Source organism: Dama dama, chromosome 10 (genome assembly GCF_033118175.1).
Source record: "Dama dama isolate Ldn47 chromosome 10, ASM3311817v1, whole genome shotgun sequence".
NCBI classification, from domain to species: domain Eukaryota; kingdom Metazoa; phylum Chordata; class Mammalia; order Artiodactyla; family Cervidae; genus Dama; species Dama dama.
This window is the reverse complement of record NC_083690.1, coordinates 22,914,230-22,932,852: the sequence shown is the minus strand read 5'-3', so window position 1 is coordinate 22,932,852 and position 18,623 is coordinate 22,914,230. Positions and strand designations below refer to the sequence as shown.

General features: G+C 42.9%; 1 protein-coding gene across 1 annotated transcript in view; it reads right to left on the bottom strand.

Annotated features, from left to right (window-relative positions):
* CACNG3 (calcium voltage-gated channel auxiliary subunit gamma 3) overlaps positions 1 to 16,728 on the bottom strand; it is a 94,114-nt gene extending 77,386 nt beyond the window's left edge. Inside the window, exon 1 of the mRNA XM_061153989.1 lies at positions 16,518 to 16,728. Within this exon, the coding sequence (XP_061009972.1) occupies positions 16,518 to 16,728 (211 nt within the window). The remainder of the gene's footprint in view (positions 1 to 16,517) is intronic.
* Positions 16,729 to 18,623: the final 1,895 nt, after the last annotated feature.

The window sequence follows — 18,623 nt, the reverse complement described above, 5'->3', positions numbered from 1 at the left end:
GAACAGTTACTTCTCTGAGTTCACATTTGTTCATGTGTGTGCTAAGTTGCTTCAGTTATGTCCAACTCTTTGCAACGCCACAGACTGTAGCCTGCGAGGCTCCTCTGTCCACGGGATTCTCCAGGCAAGAATACTGGAGTGAGTTGCCATTCCCTCCCCAGGTGATCTTCCCGACCCAGGGATCAAACCTGGGTCTCCTGCATTGCAGACAGCTTCTTTGCCATCTGAGCCTATTTGCTCATTGGTAAAGTGGGTATAAATACCCCATAGTGCTCTTGAGAGGGCTAAGGGACATAATGCATAAAAGTACTTAGTATGCCTTGCTACTGTTATTTATTAAGTGCTAATGGTTCCTCACTGTGGCTCAGTTGGGGGATATTCTTGTATACATATTCCCTGACATTTTGACCACCTACATCAACCAGTATGAAAGGAATCAGGTCCAAGATGTATCATCAAAGATCATGAATTTTGTTTCTCGAAATGGTCTGCATCAGCTATATCATTGGCTTTGCCTCAGGGAAGGAAAGACTGTGAAAATTCTTGGGGACTAACAGTACAATGGTAACTACAGCCTGGGTGGGTCCTTGCTATTGGCAGAACAATGCCGATGGGCAGATTTTGTCTGATCTGTTTATCACAGGAGGGTGGTAACAACCAAAACCAAGTTAGTACTTCCGTGTGCCAGGCACTGCTCTAAGTGCTGTATAAGGATTAACTCATTAAATCCCTGAAACAGCCTTATCAGTAATAATCACCACTTTATAGATGAGGAAACAGACACAGAGAGATTAGTTGACACATCCAAAGTTATGCAACTGTATGTGGTTGACCTGGGATTTGAACCCAAGTAGTCTGTCTGACTCAGTCATATCCGTCTCTTAATAACCTGTCCATGGGGTCGTTAAGAGTCGGATATGACTGAGCGACTTCACTTTCACTTTTCACTTTCATGCATTGGAGAAGGAAATGGCAACCCACTCCAGTGCTCTTGCCTGGAGAATCCCAGGGACAGGGGAGCCTAGTGGGCTGCCGGCTATGGGTTGTACAGTCGGACACGACTGAAGAGACTTAGCAGCAGCAGCAGCAGACTGTAGGAGCTGAGTTCTTAACCACTACCCTGTACTGAGGAAACAGGAAAAAAAAAAGAAGGAGGGGTGATTTTTCCAAAACGTTCCTTTCCCTGCCACAGGGCTTCTGTTTAAAAAGCCTAATTTTGCTCTTAAATGACCTGTTAGAAAACTCTTTGAGTCAATCAGAAACTCCAGGAAAAATGAAAACTGTAGCAATAATACATGGCATGATTTTGAACAACTAGTTGAGCGTTAGAAAGGAGACTCCATAAGGACATTTATCTTTGAATGACTCAGAGATTTCAATGACATTGAAACTATAAAGAAAAACATGTAATCCTAGAAAACAACTTAGCTTTGTATCAAACATTGTCTACATAATCATAATAATGTTCATTTGGTTTTCAAACTCCAGAATCAATCTATAGCCCCAGCATGGAAGACATTAGCATATTTATAGAATAGAATGTAAATGGAGTGAATCTTGACCATGAAAAAGTCCAAATATAACTGAGAGACATGGGTGGGTAGGAGGGAGGGTATATGTACATCCTCATTCTGCAAAGTGGGAAGCAAAGATGCTCTCCCCAAGGTGGCTGGAAAAAGAAATGAAGATTAATGTTATTTTTAGAAATTAGAAAGATAATCAATACAAAGGGTAGAGTGAGTTAGCTAAATCCTTGACTATTATGGCAGGAAGTCAATAGATTATAAATCAAAAAATGTTTATAATATGTTTATCAAGGAAGAAACATACTATTTAGAGATGTGGATGTAACCACCAGAGGAACTGAATCAGAAATGTTTTTTGTTTTTTTTTTTCTAAAAAAGCTTGCTCTAAGGAGTGGTACTTGAAATGGGGAGGGGTGAAGCCCCTTGAAGTCCATGCTTGTCATTAAAAGCTCTTCTGTATGATTTGATTTTTAAAACATAGTGTGCACGATTAACTATCTTAATAAATTATAAGATACTATTTTAAAGCTTTGGAGTTAATCATGAATAATTTGAACTGGAAGAGAAAAATATATGCATTCTAATCTCCTTGACATGGTAGACCAAAAAAAAGGGAAATAATATTTATTAGAGATTCATCAAACTGAAGTAGCAATAGCTTGGGGGCAAGAGGATGAGAATGGTGTAAGAGCCCAGAGGAAACCTTGCCTTGTCTATTTTATTTTAAAAGTTGATACTGAGGATATGTTTTTCCATTATTTTTATATTCAAGGTGTTTTAACTAAGAAAATACAATAGGAAAAATACGCCACTCAAAAGAATGTGATAAAAATCAAATATCCAGGATTATTTGTTTTTTTAAAAGTTCAAAAAATTTAGAAAAAGAGACAGATGTGTCATCAGTTAGTCTCCATGGACCTTTAGGTAGACTGTTTTTCTGTTCTCTTTTCCCTCTGCCGAAGAATAAAAAGCCCCGGGCTCTGAATTCATTTTCACTCCAGCCCCCAGCACCTGGCAAGGGGCAGTTCTCCTCTGTGTGCCCTCCACAAGTTTTTTCGTGCATTTGACAAATGTGTTTTGAACACATATTGTAGGCCAGGCACCTTGGGGACACACAAGCCCTAAGAGAACATTGCTGTGACAGTGATTAGTCCCCCTGCCTAATCCAGGATCCCCTAGTCTATGTCCCGGGAGCATCCTGAACGTTCATCTAGGTGCACTCAGCATCTTTCCTACACAATTGTGAACTTACTGAAGATGGGAACTTGCCTATTTTCTGCTGAGTCCTGGGCACCCAGAACAGTGTCTGGCACATAGTGGGTGCTAAATAAGCCCTCATAGAGCAGGAGGCAGACTGGAGGTTCCCCCAAATGCAAACCACTTACTTCGAAGTGTCTTACGGTCTCTTTTTGTCTTATTGCCTCTCCAGGCTGAGAAGAGGGACCGGAGCACAGGAGAAGATGCCAGCCTGACGGGGATAATCTGTGAGTCAGGAAGGGGTTACCCAACAGGAGTGATGACCCCGAGAGCTTTGTAAGATCCGGAAAGCATTAGAAACTTCTGCATCATTGTCATTTCATTTAAACCCCATTTCCTCACAGTGAGAAATACAATACTGAAAACAGTGAGGGACCATGGCTTGTTTTCAGGAGAAGAAGGAAGAGGAGGCTGAAGAGATGCTATTCCACTGTGCCCAGTCTTAGAGAAACATGGGGACCAAGTGGGGCGGAAGTTTTAAAGGTTAGAGCTGAAGCTCTTGCCTGGTGGAAGCAAGGAAGGTCACAGTTCAAAGTTCCCCTTCTATCAAGCAGCAAATAATGCAGGTGAGGCAAAGACTCAGACATGGCAAATCCAAGAATATGTCATTCCTGGGATTCAACTCCAGAGATTTCCCTGGTGGTCCAGTGGTTAAGAATCTGCTTTGTAATGCAGGGGATGTGGGTTCGATCCCTGGTCAGGGAACTAAGATTCCACATGCCTCGAAGCAACTAAGCCTGCCCATTTTAACTACTGAGCCCAAACACCACAACCAGAGAACCTGTGTGCTGTCACGGAAGATCCTGTGTGCCACGACTAAGACCCAACACAGCCAAAGGATTAAATTAATTAAAAACTCTTCCAAAGGCTTCCAGTTCACCCAAAGTCCAAGTTCCCACAGCTTCCTTCCGACCTCCAACTCCCTCACCTGTTCTCTCTTCCTCCTCACTCATCCTGTTCAGTCACACTGACTTCCTTGCTCCTTAAACACCCAAGGCACATCCCCGCTCAGGGCCTTTGCACAGGCTGTCCCTTCTGCCTGGTCGGAATGTCCTTCCCACCTGACTTGGTTCCTTACCTCTTTCAGATCTGGGGCTAAATGTCACCTTCTCAGGGAAGCCGACCTTGACCATGCTGTTTACAATTTCACCCTCCCCTCCCACCCCATTCTTCTGCATGCTTTAAGAGAGTTTGGAGAAAGTCCACGGTCTTGGGCTAAGACTCTCCATTTCCTATGCTCAGCCCCAGGGACTCCAACTGGAAAATCATCTTTGGGGGTGGCCCAGAATGAATTTTCCTTGGTTCAGACCTTATTATCTCTGAGAACCCAACCCCTGCCATTTCCCCACTGCTCAGAGCTAAGCCATCACTCACCACAGAGTGAAAAAGCAGAAAAGAGCAATTATGATGCTGTGCAGAAGGCCTTTGACTCAGATTAACATCATTGCCTGTTGATTTGATCTTTTTCTTTTTCTCTAAACACTTAAGGCATTTTGATTGCAAGCCAGATTCATCTTTGGTGAAAAGCAATATTTTGAAAAGCCAGGACTTACTTGGTAGTACATATTTTAAGACATTTTAAGCTGATAAACAGCTAATTGGTTCTGCCCTCCTGTGATTCGCAAAGGGTCAGAATGATTTGTTGTAAATATGCATCTGTATTAATGGCTCAATGCCAAAATCAATTTCCACAGGTGACAGTAGAATTTTGTAATAGATGAGGTGATGGAAGACACCTCAGCTGTTACCCATGAGGTTCTGAGTCACTTTAATTTAACAGGTAGGTATTATTGTATTCCAAGGCAGCTATGCGTGATGCTGAATAGCATATGCTGCAGAATATAGAGTGGTGGAAATTCCATTTCCTAAATATGCAGGTAACCAAATATATACAGAATCTGAAGCACAAGGAATAGAAACAGTGCCTGCCGGATCTGTACACAATATGTCTCACACAACATGTATTTTCTTTTCTCCTTCCCCAAGTTTGCACCCAGGATATGGAGGGAAATTTTAAATGAGACAGTTAAAATATTCTGGATCACCTTTGAGGGAAAAAAAATGGAAAATGAGTGAGTTATGGACGAACAATATTGAGATCGTCAAGTCAGACTTGTTCAAAATACAGACTGTTGAATTACTATTCATTGTGGCAGGGATTATAGGATATATTATTTTAAAAGTAGTTTGTAAGCACTTAATGGCAGAATGACGATTGTCAGGGATTAGCATAGATTCACTCAGAGAAACTCAAGGTAATGAAATTACTTACTCACAAGCAATAAATTCAATGTATATTTATTAAGCATCAACTGTGTGCCAGGCTCTTGTTCTAGGCAGTGGTTCAGGGAAAAGTGGTGGGTAAAGAGTGTCCAGGAGACTTCCCTAGTGGTTCAGTGGTTAAGAATCTGCCTTGCAATGCAGGGTAGGCAGGTTCAATCCCTGGTTGGAGAACTGAGAACCCATACGCCATGGGGCAACTAAACCCACGCGTTGCAACTACTGAGCCTGTGTGCCACAACTAGAGAGAAGCCCATGTCCCACAACACAGATCCTGCATGCTGCAACTAAGACCTGATGAAGCCAAAAATAAATTAGCAAATAGTTAAAAGGAGTATTTGGAGAACAAAACGTATGTGATAACATATGAGATAGATAACATATGTGATAGTATTTCTCACAACATGAAAATTAAAAGGTGGATCGATGATGTTAAGTCTTGCTGCCCCACGCTCACCTCAGCAGCCCATGGTGAGCCTACTCACGCCCAAGGTCGCTAAGAACTAGAGCTGGTGGTACAATAGTCTTTGGCATGTCCGGTGTGACTCAGGTGCTCTTCAAAGGTGTTTTTGGCCTTGGGTGCTGCAGACCCTAAGTACCAGAGTTACCCAAGTCAGACACCTTGACTCCTCCTGCCTGACACAGAATGTAAAGCTCAAAGAATTGAAATAAATGATGTGCCCAAGTCTAATCCTCAAGAAGTGGGACACCCACGAATCTAATGGCACTCTTAAGCTTGCAAACACCACAAATTCAATGTAGAGGATGCAAGAATCTCCAATAGTTTGCTTATCTGCTTCTAATCAAACTCTGGAAAAGAAACATTGCTCTTCTTCCAAATGTTTGGTGTTGCCTTTTTATTTTTTTCAATTTACCTTTGATTCAGAGGTGGTGTTTCTTCAGAACCTACTGCTACAATATCTCAGTCTCACTAACTCTACCATATCTTTCCCTTGATCTTGCTTCTGGTTTTGTAATAAAAATTGGCAAAGGTTGGGTTAATTATTTTTCACCGCAGTTCCATTTGCTGAATGGTTCAGAGCCAATGACTAACATCAAACTCTCCTGGATGCAGGAGTGGGAAGGTTAGAGAAGCCCAGCCCGCCAGGCTGGAATCTTATATTAAGACAGTGCAGTGTGGAGATGAGGGTGAATTTTCTGGTTCAAGTCCCAGCCCGGCCACCACCTAGCTGGTGATCTTCAATTCTCCAAGCCTCAGTGTCATTATTGGTGGGAGAGGCCTGCCAGTTGTCCACAGGGCTATTATGAGAATCAGTTCCTTCTGTCTATACTAAGTGCTTAGCCAAGCAGGTCAGTTCAGTTGCTCAGTCATGTCTGACTCTTTGAGACCCCATGGACTGCAGCATGCCAGGCTTCCCTGTCCATCACCAACTCCCAGAGCTTGCTCAAACTCATGTGCATTGAGTCGATGATGCCATCCCACCATCTCATCCTCTGTCAAGCAGGCCAAGCAGATAGAGTACAGTAATGAAAGGCAACACAGGGTGGGATTGGAATTTCAGTTCTTCCTCTTATTAACCACATCCCTTCTGGGTCGGCATCCTTTCATTTGTAAAATGGGGAGACTAGTAATGGCTACCTTCTGAAGAAGGCATAAGGATTAAATAATGTTTGTCAAGTGCTCACTTATAACAGTGTTTGGCATAAAGCGTATGTCTGTTAAATGAACAAATAAATGTTCGGGAGTTAGCCCCTAGGTGAATGCTCAGTCTGTCCCAGTAATCGTAGCCTCGTGCACAGAAGGTGTTCATTAAGTGTTAGCTAATTATTATTTTACTATTTCCTTGGCACTTCTTTCTGGGGTTCTCATGACCCATTCTCTCCTTCAGCAACTTCCTTACAAGCATTCTCCAGAGTCCATATTGACTTCTCACCTGCTTACGAATCCCAGAAGGAAGGGCAGACTTACCCTGGAAGCAGGCCCCTTTGTGGGACCCACAAACCCAGGAAGTAGCCCACTGATGTTGACTCTCTGCCTTGCTAGGAGCTATCCAAGCCAGATAGCTTCTAGTACCAGATGTTTCTGCTCATTTGCATTGTTTTGGAGCAAGTCTTAGTAGACTTCAAAATGGTATTTAAATCCTGAATTCTTTCTCCTCTTCAATTCTGTTTTTTCTGGTTGTTGTTGTTTTTAAATTTTCACAGGTTCCTCTGATCCACGGGGCTTCCTGATGGCTCAGATGGTAAATAATCTGAGTGCAGTGCAGGAGACCTGGGTTCGATCCCTGGATTGGGAACATTCCCTAGAGAAGGCAATGGCTACCCACTCCAGTATTCTTGCCTGGAGAATCCCATAGACAGAGGAGCCTGATGGGCTACAGTTTATGGGATCAGAAAGAGTCAGACAACCGAGGAAGTAACACTTTCACTTTTTTTTTCTGACCCTTGCCCCATAGTATTAATGTTACTTAGAGGGGTTCTGTCAATTTCCCTGTTTGTAGTCAACTGGGGTTTCTCTGCCATTTCTTATGTACTCTCATGTCTTCAATTACCATCTATGGGTGGATGATCCTAAGTATCAACCCAGGTTTCTTCTCTGCCCTAAACTCTGTATTAGTGGTTCTTAACACTTTGGGAGAATGAAACTATTTCTTAAAAAGTGCCCATTCATATAATATTTTTCTTGGAGTTTCATATCATATGAACCTAATTCTTGGAACTATATGGATGAATAGCTCTGTCTAGATTGTCAATACCAGCTGCCTCTTGTGGACCTAATTTCTTCACCCTCACTCACCCAGTAACCATGTCTGATTGAGTCTACTTCAGTCTGCCTCTAGGATCTTTTTTTTTTTTTTTTTTTTTTCATAGCCACCAGAATACAGGTTACCAAAGCTTTCTTCTCTTGCCGGCTCCAACAGATATTTTTCCCTACCATACCTTGGCAGGGGCTATCTTCCTTAGATACCATTAGAGAGCAGAAGAACTTGTTGACTTTCTTTCAAACTTTTCATGGCTCAGAAGGAGGACAAGAACTGCCTGGGCAAAGAACTAAATAAGAGTTTTTCAGGAAAGAAAAGAGGACACAACAGAATACCTGATCAGGTGAACAGTCTATGATAAAGCCAACATAGTACCAGAAAAAAAGAAAGAAATTCAACACTCTTGGGAGTACAAAGGGTACTTCTAGAAATAAAATGTTATTGTAGATTCCTACATATCTCTGCAGTGAGGTATAGCAAGGATTGGCAAACTACTTTTTCTTAAGGGGCCAGACAGTAAATATTTTAGGCTCTGCAGACCAAGCAGCAAAATTGAGGATACTATATTGGTATTAACATAACAGGAGAGAAAACAAATTTCCGTAATTTTAAAATATACAACACTAAGAGTTATATACATGCTGAAATTTGAATTTCTTATCATTTTCATGTGTCGTGAAATATTTGGGGATATTGTTTAATTTTTTCTACCATCTGAAAATGTACAAAATAGTCTTAGCTTTTGGATTGCACAAAAATAAACCATGGGCCAAATCTGACCCATTGGGTGTAGTTTGCCAACTCCTGAAATATAATTATGTATCATAGTACAGACATCATTGAGTTTTCAACTTTTAGAATTTTAGAGACAAACTGTGATGACATATTTCCTATTTATTGATAAGTCTCAAATAAGTGGCATATAAAGAGGCAACTTTTATTTTGGCTTTCAACTGTGTTATGTCCAGTCCCTCATTTTCTTAGTGATATTTTGGGCAGATTTCATAACTTTCCCAGCCACTGTTGGTTGTTAAAACTTGCAACTGCATACCTAGTTGCAAACTATTTCCCTACTCTTCCCTCTTTCATTTCAGAGGAAATTCAGTATGCTGTGGCCAAGAACAGGAAGGAAAAGAGGCCAAAATGCCTACTTCATTTAGTAGGTGGGTTTGCAAAGCATTACTGTTCATTGCTACTGTTCTTCTAGCTGACACTGATGGTCATGTTCTCTGCACGCAGGAATCGACACATTGACTTCCTATTAGAAGCATGTGCATTGGTTATTGGAGGCCCTGTGGACCATCCACTGCAACTTCCTTCCCTGATGTGAGAGACCTGAGTCTGGTCAGTCTTTGCCATCCCACCTTGGCTCCCATCACTGGCAACTCATGGCCCCATGCTGCTGGGCCTGCAGTTGCCCCATACAGAACACTTCTGCTTTTAAAGCTCCTCCTGTCTTTGGATAGACTCAGTTCTGGATCAACAAGTGTGGTTTGGGGATTGGCACATGGACTGACTCTTAACCCCTACTTGACCCCTTGGCCAGGAAGCACTGTGCAGGGCAACAGACTGCAGGGCAATCTTCCTGAATATCATGTAGCCCTGTCTAGGGTCTGCTTGCCTAACTGGCTATTCTCTTGGGTGGGATAGGGACAAAATGGCATAAGCTATGGCGGATCTATGGTGGTACCACCATAGATCCACTGAACTCAAAAGACCTCTCCCTTCCAAACAGGCCGCCCCACTGCCATTCTCTCTCTCAGCCCTGGTCAGAAGCCCTTGCCTTCTGACTTCCTTGCTAAAATATGCACATGAACAGATGAGCAGTTGTGCTGCCTCAGCTAGTATCCAATCCAGGAATGAGATGCCAGCTGCCCTCAGTCTTTATGAATGATTCTTCCTGGAAAGCCACAGGTAACTCATTGGGGAACTAAAAGTACTGAAGGAAGGGTAGTGGTATAAGAAAGCAAAATATTTGTCTTAGAAAATGCATCTTGTCTAAAACGCATGAATCAAGGGCTACTAATCAACATATTATTTAGAGGTATGAAGGAACCATAAGACATAAATTAAGAACTAAGAAAGAAATAGGTGAAAGTGCTTGCTACTTTTGCTTCCTTGTTGTACAGGTAAAGAAGCTCATGCTCAGAGGTTTAGCAATTTCTGAAGTCTTATAGCCAGAAAATGGCAGGATTCAGGTAATAAAGCAGGTCTATCTGAGCCCAAAGCCCCTGCTATTATCTAATATTCTTTGGGATCTTCCATAAATTATTACAGGCCCATTTGCTTCTATATTGAAAAATGAGCTCTTGGCAGGGTCATAGAATGAGGGGAAAAAAACAATCTTGGGGTTTTGTAGACTTCTTTATAATCTCAGAACATTGGTTTTATTGGGAATACTTTCACATGTTGGGATAGAATGTTCAATTGTTAAAAATATAATTCTCCTAAAACACACAGTGAGCTTATGTCAAATTTTATTTAATTCATCAGTGAACGGAACCAGCAGAATGACAAAGCTGACTCAAAGGAAGATGTTATATTTTTTTAGATGGAAAAAACTGAAATAATATTGTTAAGTTATATATAAAACTGATTAATGTCTTAGGGAATGGGCAAATCGTCCACAATATTTAGAGTTATCTCCTCTAATGAACAGAAACTATTTGTACCTCCACTGGAAGAAAAGATAAACGTTCATCTTCCCAAGTTTTCTACAAGTAAACATCTAGCCATACAGCTAGACCTGGCTCTATAATAAAAGCTAGGTCAAACAAAGGTACATTTCCAGGGAATTAGATGACCACTTAAGTAAGCTTGTCAGACACTGCTCTATGACATTAAACATTAAAAGGGCATACCCATCTTTTTTGTCTGATTTCTTGTTGTTTTTTTCTCCATATGTGCTGGTAACTCACACTAATCATCCACCCTACTAGCCCACATTGATCACCCAACCTTGGATTGCAGGTCACTTGCCTTTATTCCAATCCAGAGATAACATCTCAAATGATGAAGCAAAAAGTATTTCTGGGCTATCTACTTTCTAAGATGGGTAAAATGCTAGATTCAGAAAGTAGAAGTCTGGATTTAAAGTAGAAAAAAGAGCAATTCTTTCCATCAAGAATGTAAGAGTAAGATTCAAAAATATTTAACCACCAGCAGGACCTAAGATGAGCCAGTTATAATTGATGCTTCCATAGGACTGGAACACGATCATGATGGCCCTACTGGGCCAGCTTTTTACTTTTTACTTGGTGGATCTAATGGCTGTTCGAGAGGTTCCAGGAAGGGCTAGTGGTGGGGGTTTGGTGAGGACTGGTTTTATTGGGGATATTCCACATGTTGGAGTATAATGCTCAAATTGTCAAAAACATAATTCTCTTAAAATACACAGTGAGTTCATGTCAAATTTATTGAATTCATCAGTAAAGGGAACCAACAGATACTATTTATCAACAGATAAGGAAGTATTTCTGCATTTTAACGTCCAGTATGGCTATATAAACATCTTCTGGCTGAATGTTAGTCATGCTCCCACCTCAGCCTCTGCCACTTTCCCAAATCCTAACCTGCCCCCAAACATGGTCAGTCTCTCCCATCCTGCCTTAAGACTCCATCCTATTTCTCTCTTTTATCTGCCTCTTGGATTTTTAAGATCAAGGAAGAAAAGTGGAGAGAAAGGAACAAGGAAGGTCAGGGGTAGGAAAGAGTTCTGATGCATTCTGCACCCACATTTAAGGGAAGGTGCAGCAATAATCTAGGACAGAGGAGCAGAAGTGACTACTTGGTACTGTTTCTAAGCTCTAGGGATATAGTAGTGCCCCCAGTAGGCCAGAATCTCCATCCTTATGGTGTTTATATTCTACTGGGGGGCAGATAGGAGATGTGAAAATTGTAAATTAATATAGGTAAAAGTGCCTAGAATGGGCTTGGTACATGGGAAATATTCATGTCCTTCTCCCATCCCTGTCCTCAACCACATCTTCAAAGCTTCCCCGAAGGCTTCTGAACACATAAATAAAGCTGGAACCCCATCTGGCTGAAAAAGTCAACCATCTGGAGATTTGGAAATATGGGGGAAGTTCTAATGACTGGCTAATTTTTTTTCTCCAGTTTTTCAGCCAGATGTTTGATACCATCCAGGCCCATCTGTAGCAGAAACATCAGTTTATTGAACCTCTTTTTTCATAATTTTAAGTTCCCTATCGTAAAATCCTAAGTGGGTTTTTTTTCTTAGTAGAAACTTTTTAATGAGTTGAAAAAGTGACAGTTCACTTAATGAAGGACAACTTCATTAAGGAAAATATCAGAAATTAGGATTTAAAGGGCCTTTTAGATCATTTTCAGGGCTCAAAAGGTACCCCAAAGGTCAAATTCAGCCATAAAGTGAGTTTGGTTTGGCTGGCACTGTGTGTTTAAAAAGTTAAGCCAAAAAAAAGAAAAGTTAAGCCAGTTGCCCACATTTTAAAAGTCAGACGATTCAACATCTGGCTTTTTAAAATTTGGAGTATTGGGCCAAGTTTGGTATCCATTTCCCCAGAGTAAAAATCAACTCAAGCCACATGGCAATTGTTTCGTTTGCTGCAGTCCCCACCACTCTCTGTTGCCCCCACATTGAGACAAGTTTCAGTTACTGTATATCTTCTCATGGGCTTCCCAAGTGGCACTAGTGGTAAAGAACCCGACTGTCAATGCAGGAGATGTAAGAGACATGGGTTCGATCCCTGGGTCAGGAAGACGCCCTGGAGAAGGAAATGGCAACCTGCTCCGGTATTCTGCCTCGAGAGTTCCATGGACATCTCATATCACTGTTACCCCTCTTCTCACCACAATATAACTGAGCTAAGAGGACTGTGAAATACTTGCTTCACACTTTATATTATTTGCCTAGTCCACGGGGATGTTTGGATTTGTTTCTTCCTAATCTTACCTGAAGCTCTCTCTTTAGAACTGGGTAAACTAAGGTCCAAAGGAGGAAATAACATACACAATTCACATATTCAACTGCTGTGTGTACTAACATGCACAACTGCTAGGGATAGGACTGTGATTAGCACCCGGTAGCATCCTTCCTACAAGGCCAGTGGTCTTTCTGTTATCTAAATGCGTCCCTTTGATGATCTCTACAACTTCAAGAGGTTTCTTAATGAGAGAATCACATATTGAACATGTTCTCATTCAAATTCACATGCCGCCATTGAAAGCTCACAGCAGGTTGGGGTACCGCCTTGTGAATGCCTAGAGTGCTTTCCAGCTGATGAGTCAGGCATTTGTTCTGGCTTCTCAGTGTGGGTGTCTCTACATAGGTCGATTGGTTTTTCATTCAGGGTCCTTTCCTGCCTCGGAGTTTTTGCCTCTCTGGTGTCTCCTACACCCCTGCAGATGCTGTACCGGCATGGTGGGATCTGGGGCTTCTGAATGTAAAAACCTACGTGTTTGGGCTCTCTCACAGGTTAATATTTGTACCAGTAGCAACCTATCCTCTGCTGGAGCATGAATCAATGTTCTCTAGGAAGTGCTAGGTGGAGCAACATGGCTTAGGCAAAGTAGTGTCTGCTGAGTTTAGGCATGAGACCTTGGGCAAGTTCTATAACTTCTCCTGGCCTCAGTTTTCTCATCTACAAAATGAGGCTAATACTTATACCCACAACACCGACAGCCTTTGAAGATGAAGGAGTTAATTTTTCAAAGTTCTTAGCACAATCCTAGCACATAATAAGTGCTACATATATATGATGTTCTGCTGAGTTACAGAAAGGAAAACTGGAAACATCTCTTCTCTCACTTGAGAGATGTGATCCTTCCTAACACACATAGTTATTTCCAGACCCATTGTAAATACTCAATGTGGCTTGGCATTAATATCATATATTGCTTGGAAGACTTTTAGAAAATTGAGATTCCAAGTGACCTACCGGAGACCCATGGAGGCCAAGAACCTAGTTGTGGGGGCCTTATTATCTACTTTTAAAATCTCCCCATGTGAATCTGATGACTAGTTAAATCTGGAAACAATTAATGTAGTTTTCTTATACTTGACTATTTTTGGTGGTAGACAACTCATAACCTCTGAAAGCTTCTTATGCCATATTGGAGAGTTACTTACACTGAGGTAAAACCTGTTTTCCTCTAGCTCCTACTTCTATCCTCTTGAGGCCACATAGAACATTTTGAGTCTCTTTTCCATATGACAGCCCTTCAGATATTTGCAGACAGCTGTCGTGTCCCTCTGGAACATTCTCTCCTTCTTGTACGAAATAGTCATATTCTCTCATGACTCTTAAAAAAGTATGGATGCCCTCTCCCACCCAGTTATCCTTTGACACTTAAAGGGCCAGAAAAATGAAGATGCTGAGGCTTTGGAAGACAGGAGATATGGAACAGGAGACGGCTGTACACCTTCATTCCAGCAGAAGATGGATGCTGCCTACTGCATGTGGCTTCCCATGCAGAAAGCAGATGCTCCTGCAAATTCCTTGAACACTTGATATGTTCATTGCATGAAGGAAAATCTTAGCTTCAGATTTCAGCCAAGCCTATTTTGGTGTTGATTATATGGGTGAACACATAGCTAAAATTTCATTGTGATTGTTGGTGCGGCTCACTGTATTAATACTTCAAAAAGGTAAAAAATAAAATACCTGGGTCACATTGCATGGAGACTGCAAGAAAATTTTCTCAGAAGAATCCACCTGACCAAGAACATATCTTAGAATAATCCAATTTCTTCTTGATTCAAATCCTCACTTCTCCCACTAAGCCCACATAATGCCTGGGTGGGGTTCTAATTCCTTGTACAAACTGTGGGTGTAGGACATGATGTTGGAGAAAAGAGAAACCATCAGTTGAGAAATTTTGAGCAAGGATTCAGGAATTTTAGGACCTAATGAGGGAGGCCAAAATTGGTGCTTAATTGTGTATTCCCAGATTTACATCAAAGAGGCAGAAAATTTGGAAATAACTGAAATATGGTCTACCTGTATGCCATTTTTGGCTTGGAAGCCACCTCAGATTTTTTTTTTTTTTATGTCATCCTTAGAATCACATAGGCACCAAAACATCCACCAAATTGCAGCTTTATAAAGATGACTCAATTCCTTATTGTTAACATAGGAAAGAGAATTACGGCATTTCCCTGAGGTAAATGACTTCACGATATCTGACCACAAATAGATTGTTGTCAATGTTTAAGAAAGAGTTTCCATCAGTACATTGAATATAATAAGACTTTTGGATAGTGCTAATTCCTGAACACCTACCCCAAATTAATCATCTACCAGATTAATATGCTCAGGGTTGGATAGGTAAATGTCTTGGCCAAGGTCACATAGTTTGCAGCATAACCAAGGTCTTCAGACAGCAAGTGTAGTAATCCTGTTGCATTTAAATCATCCTTTCCTACCTGGGCTTCCCACCAGTTGCAAATTTGCGGTGGAAACAGAATCAGCTCTAGTAGTGCTACAGTCAGGAGAGCAGTTGTTCAGAGTGTCAGATCATGGGAGGAAGGCCAGGGAATGATGCAATATTACACTAGCAAGTGATGTCATAGCATGATTTCCTAAGCAATTTACGTAAATGCAACTTCTCAAGAAGCCCTGACAAATGCCAGCCAGTGGGAATGCAGGCATGGAGAACCAATGGCAGGCAGGGGAGGAAAGCACATAGGAAACACAGATTTCCTTGCTCATCACTATGACAAGCTTCACAGATTCCTCAGAAGCCTGAGAAAACTCCTTTCTGCCCCTCTAATCCAGTTCCTTCCCTCAGGCACACAGTCTCTAAAGAGCTTTGATTTCCTTCTCTATTTTTTGATTTACTCCTACTGACATCCAGGCATTGCTCAATGATGCTGAGAGTGACTTCTTGTGTTCTGAAGGCAAGTTTAATAGTGAGACAGGCTTGACATTCTAAGATTGGTTTGTCCTCTTCATTGTAATTTAGAACGAAGCCTCAATTTTTTGAATGAGAAGTGGTATGCTGTGATTCTTGAGAATTGGTCTTATGCAAATGTCATAGAAATATACATTTTGGCTTTGCAAATGCTTTAGGAAAGAAGACAGGTGGACACTAAATACCAAGACTTCAGTTTTGTTTTGATCCCAAATGGAGAAATATGTATTAATGTTTTCATAAAATGTGTGTGTGTGTGTGTGTGTGTGTAGAGGTTCATATAGGTTAGTCTGGAACTGACTGGCAATGGAAGTTCATGAAAATATCTAGTTAGACCAAACTCAGAAGAAACTGATAAGACTGTGTTGAGAAATCAGGAAATAGCTTAGAGTCTGCCAGGCTAGGTCATAACCAATCTCTCGCTCTCCCCCTCCTGCTTTCCCTTCCTTCCCTTCCTCTCCTGTCACCTCTTCTCCACTGAAATGCAATTTAAGCAGAGCCAGAGACCCCATCTCAAGCCAGAGATCAAAGCAAAGTAGTTCACAATATGCTTGGGGATCTTAGATTTGAAGACTTTTCTCAACTGCAGAAGCTGCCTGGAGAGCCACAAAATCTCATCTCATGAAGCTCATACCAAAAACAACCAACAAGACCCAACCCTTTCATCCCACACTGCATTAGTCTTGCTTGGAACAGTCTGGACATCTGCAAATTCTCGGCAACAATTCGAACTATCCTCTTTCCCCGTCACTGCCTCTGTCTCCCCCAACCACACACTGGAATAGCAAAAAATCAGAAACTGGATTGTTAGGGGCCGTTGAGAGGAATTAGTAAATACCTTCTAGGCAGCAGGTCCTCCACAGCCCGGAATGGGTCATTACTTCTTCATTCTTCCTGCTGGTTTCATTATCACTTGTAGATTTAGTCCTGCACACACCTCTGGAATATAACCAGTAGTCCGTGCCCACTGCAATGGTCATTAAACTAAACGCTGCGAAGGCTCCCACAGTAGTGATCAACATCTGGACTCCTCTGTCACACATCCTCATAATTCTTCATGGTACTCTGGACGGCTGGGGGTTGGAGAGGGAGATTCAATGCCAGAGGGGAAAAATCACTCTGCAGCTGGGTAACCTAGGACAGGCTCTTCCAAAAATTCAGGTCTCCTTTTGTCGGCATCCACAGGGACTTTGGGAAAGCTGGGTTTTCCTGTCTGGAGCTCTCTCCAGTCCCCTGGGTCGCCTATGGCCCTCGGAAGGGTGCAGGCTCCCGGGGGTTGGTCCACATCACTGCTGCCTTCTGAGGGTCCCTGGTTTCCTTTCATTCCTCGGGAGCTTGGTAAGGATGAGGGTCCGTGCAGGGCATGGCTCTGGAGCCTGGAGCTGCCAGCTCGGTCTGAGATGCGCCTGGCTCCTCACAGCCCCGGGAGACTCAAGGCAAAGAAATCCAGAGAGGACTATGTGTGTGTGTGTGTGTGTGTGCGTGCGTGCGTGTGTGTGCGAGCGCGTGTGCTGGGGGTGAGGGCGGATGGCAAAAAATAGCACTGCTGGGAGGCGAGTCGCTGAGAAGAGTGTTCATTGCTTCCCCAGCCTCCCAGGAAAGCTCACCGCCTGCTCCCGACACCCCCGCTCAAACTGGAGAAAAGACAGTCCTGGGGCGGGGGCCGAGAGGTTTCATCGGAGGGCAAAGGTCCGCGGTGCTGAAGGGACGGCTCCCCGCCTGTTGCCCCGCCCCCGCCTTCCTAAGGACCAGGCTTTAGGTCCGTGGTGCTGAAGGGACAGCTCCTCTGCTGCCGCTGCACCCGCGCCTTCCTAACGCCCGGGCGAGAGACCTGGGATACTGACGGGTGGGTCTTCCTCCCGCCCCTCCCAGGCCAGCCCACCTGCTCTTCTCAACCTAGTCAACCCACGCTCCGCGCAAAGTTTCGGGAGCCCAGGGCAGTCAGCGCCCCGGCTCCTCAGGCGCGCTGCAGCACGACCCGGTTCCCCCGCTCCCCGCTCCCGGAAGGGTTAAGGAAAGGGGAAGGGGAAAGCAGCCTGCAGCGCGCTCTGGCGCGCTCTCAGCTCCCACCCAACGCGGCATTTCCCCCACCACCAATGAGCCAGGCAAGTTTGCCTTTTGCTGCGGGCGCCGCTGGAGCCCATTGGGGAAGACCGAGTCTTCTTAAAGGGACCGGCGACTCGGGGCAACGGTTCTATGGCTCACTTGGGCGGGCAAAAAAGTGTTGTCACAGGAACATCTGTGTATAGTCTGACTCAATTTGGTTCCCCAGAAAACAAACCAATATGTCTACCCTCCTTTCTCTGGAGCTCTGGTTTACAACGGAGACAACGTGCTCAGATCAGACCCGGAACTGTTCATATACATATGATCATGTATTCCTAAAAGGCAGAAGGAGCCAGAAGTATGTAGACTCTATTATACACATATTAGGGATTTGGGCCCAGGGAGTGTGAGATATTGATCTCTAAACACACATATATTTTCACAACCGTACATTTTGAGGGTGGTGGTGGTGATGGAGTCAAGGTGGGAGAGTCGCTGAAAATGTCAGATTCTCTTCAAAGGTCCCTTGGATGATCATTTGTTAACGTTCTTGTCTAAGTTAGACAGGAAGCAAGTGAAGTTAGGTCTGCTTTCCTTGTTAGTCCCAAGTGCAAATGTTGGTGCACACCCGAAAGCTAGTGAGACTCTTCCTTGGAAATAGTCATTGTTGCAAGTGTTAGTTGCTCAGTCGTGTCCAACTCTTTGCTATCCCATGCACCCAGCCTGGCAGGTTCCTCTGTCCATGGAATTCTCCAGACAAGAATACTGGAGTAGGTCGTTATTCACTTCTTCTGGGGATCTTCCCAACCCAGAGATCAAACCTGGGTGTCCCACATTGCAGGCAGATTCTTTACCATCTGAACCACCAAGGATCAGCATTTAATTCATCTAGCTCTTT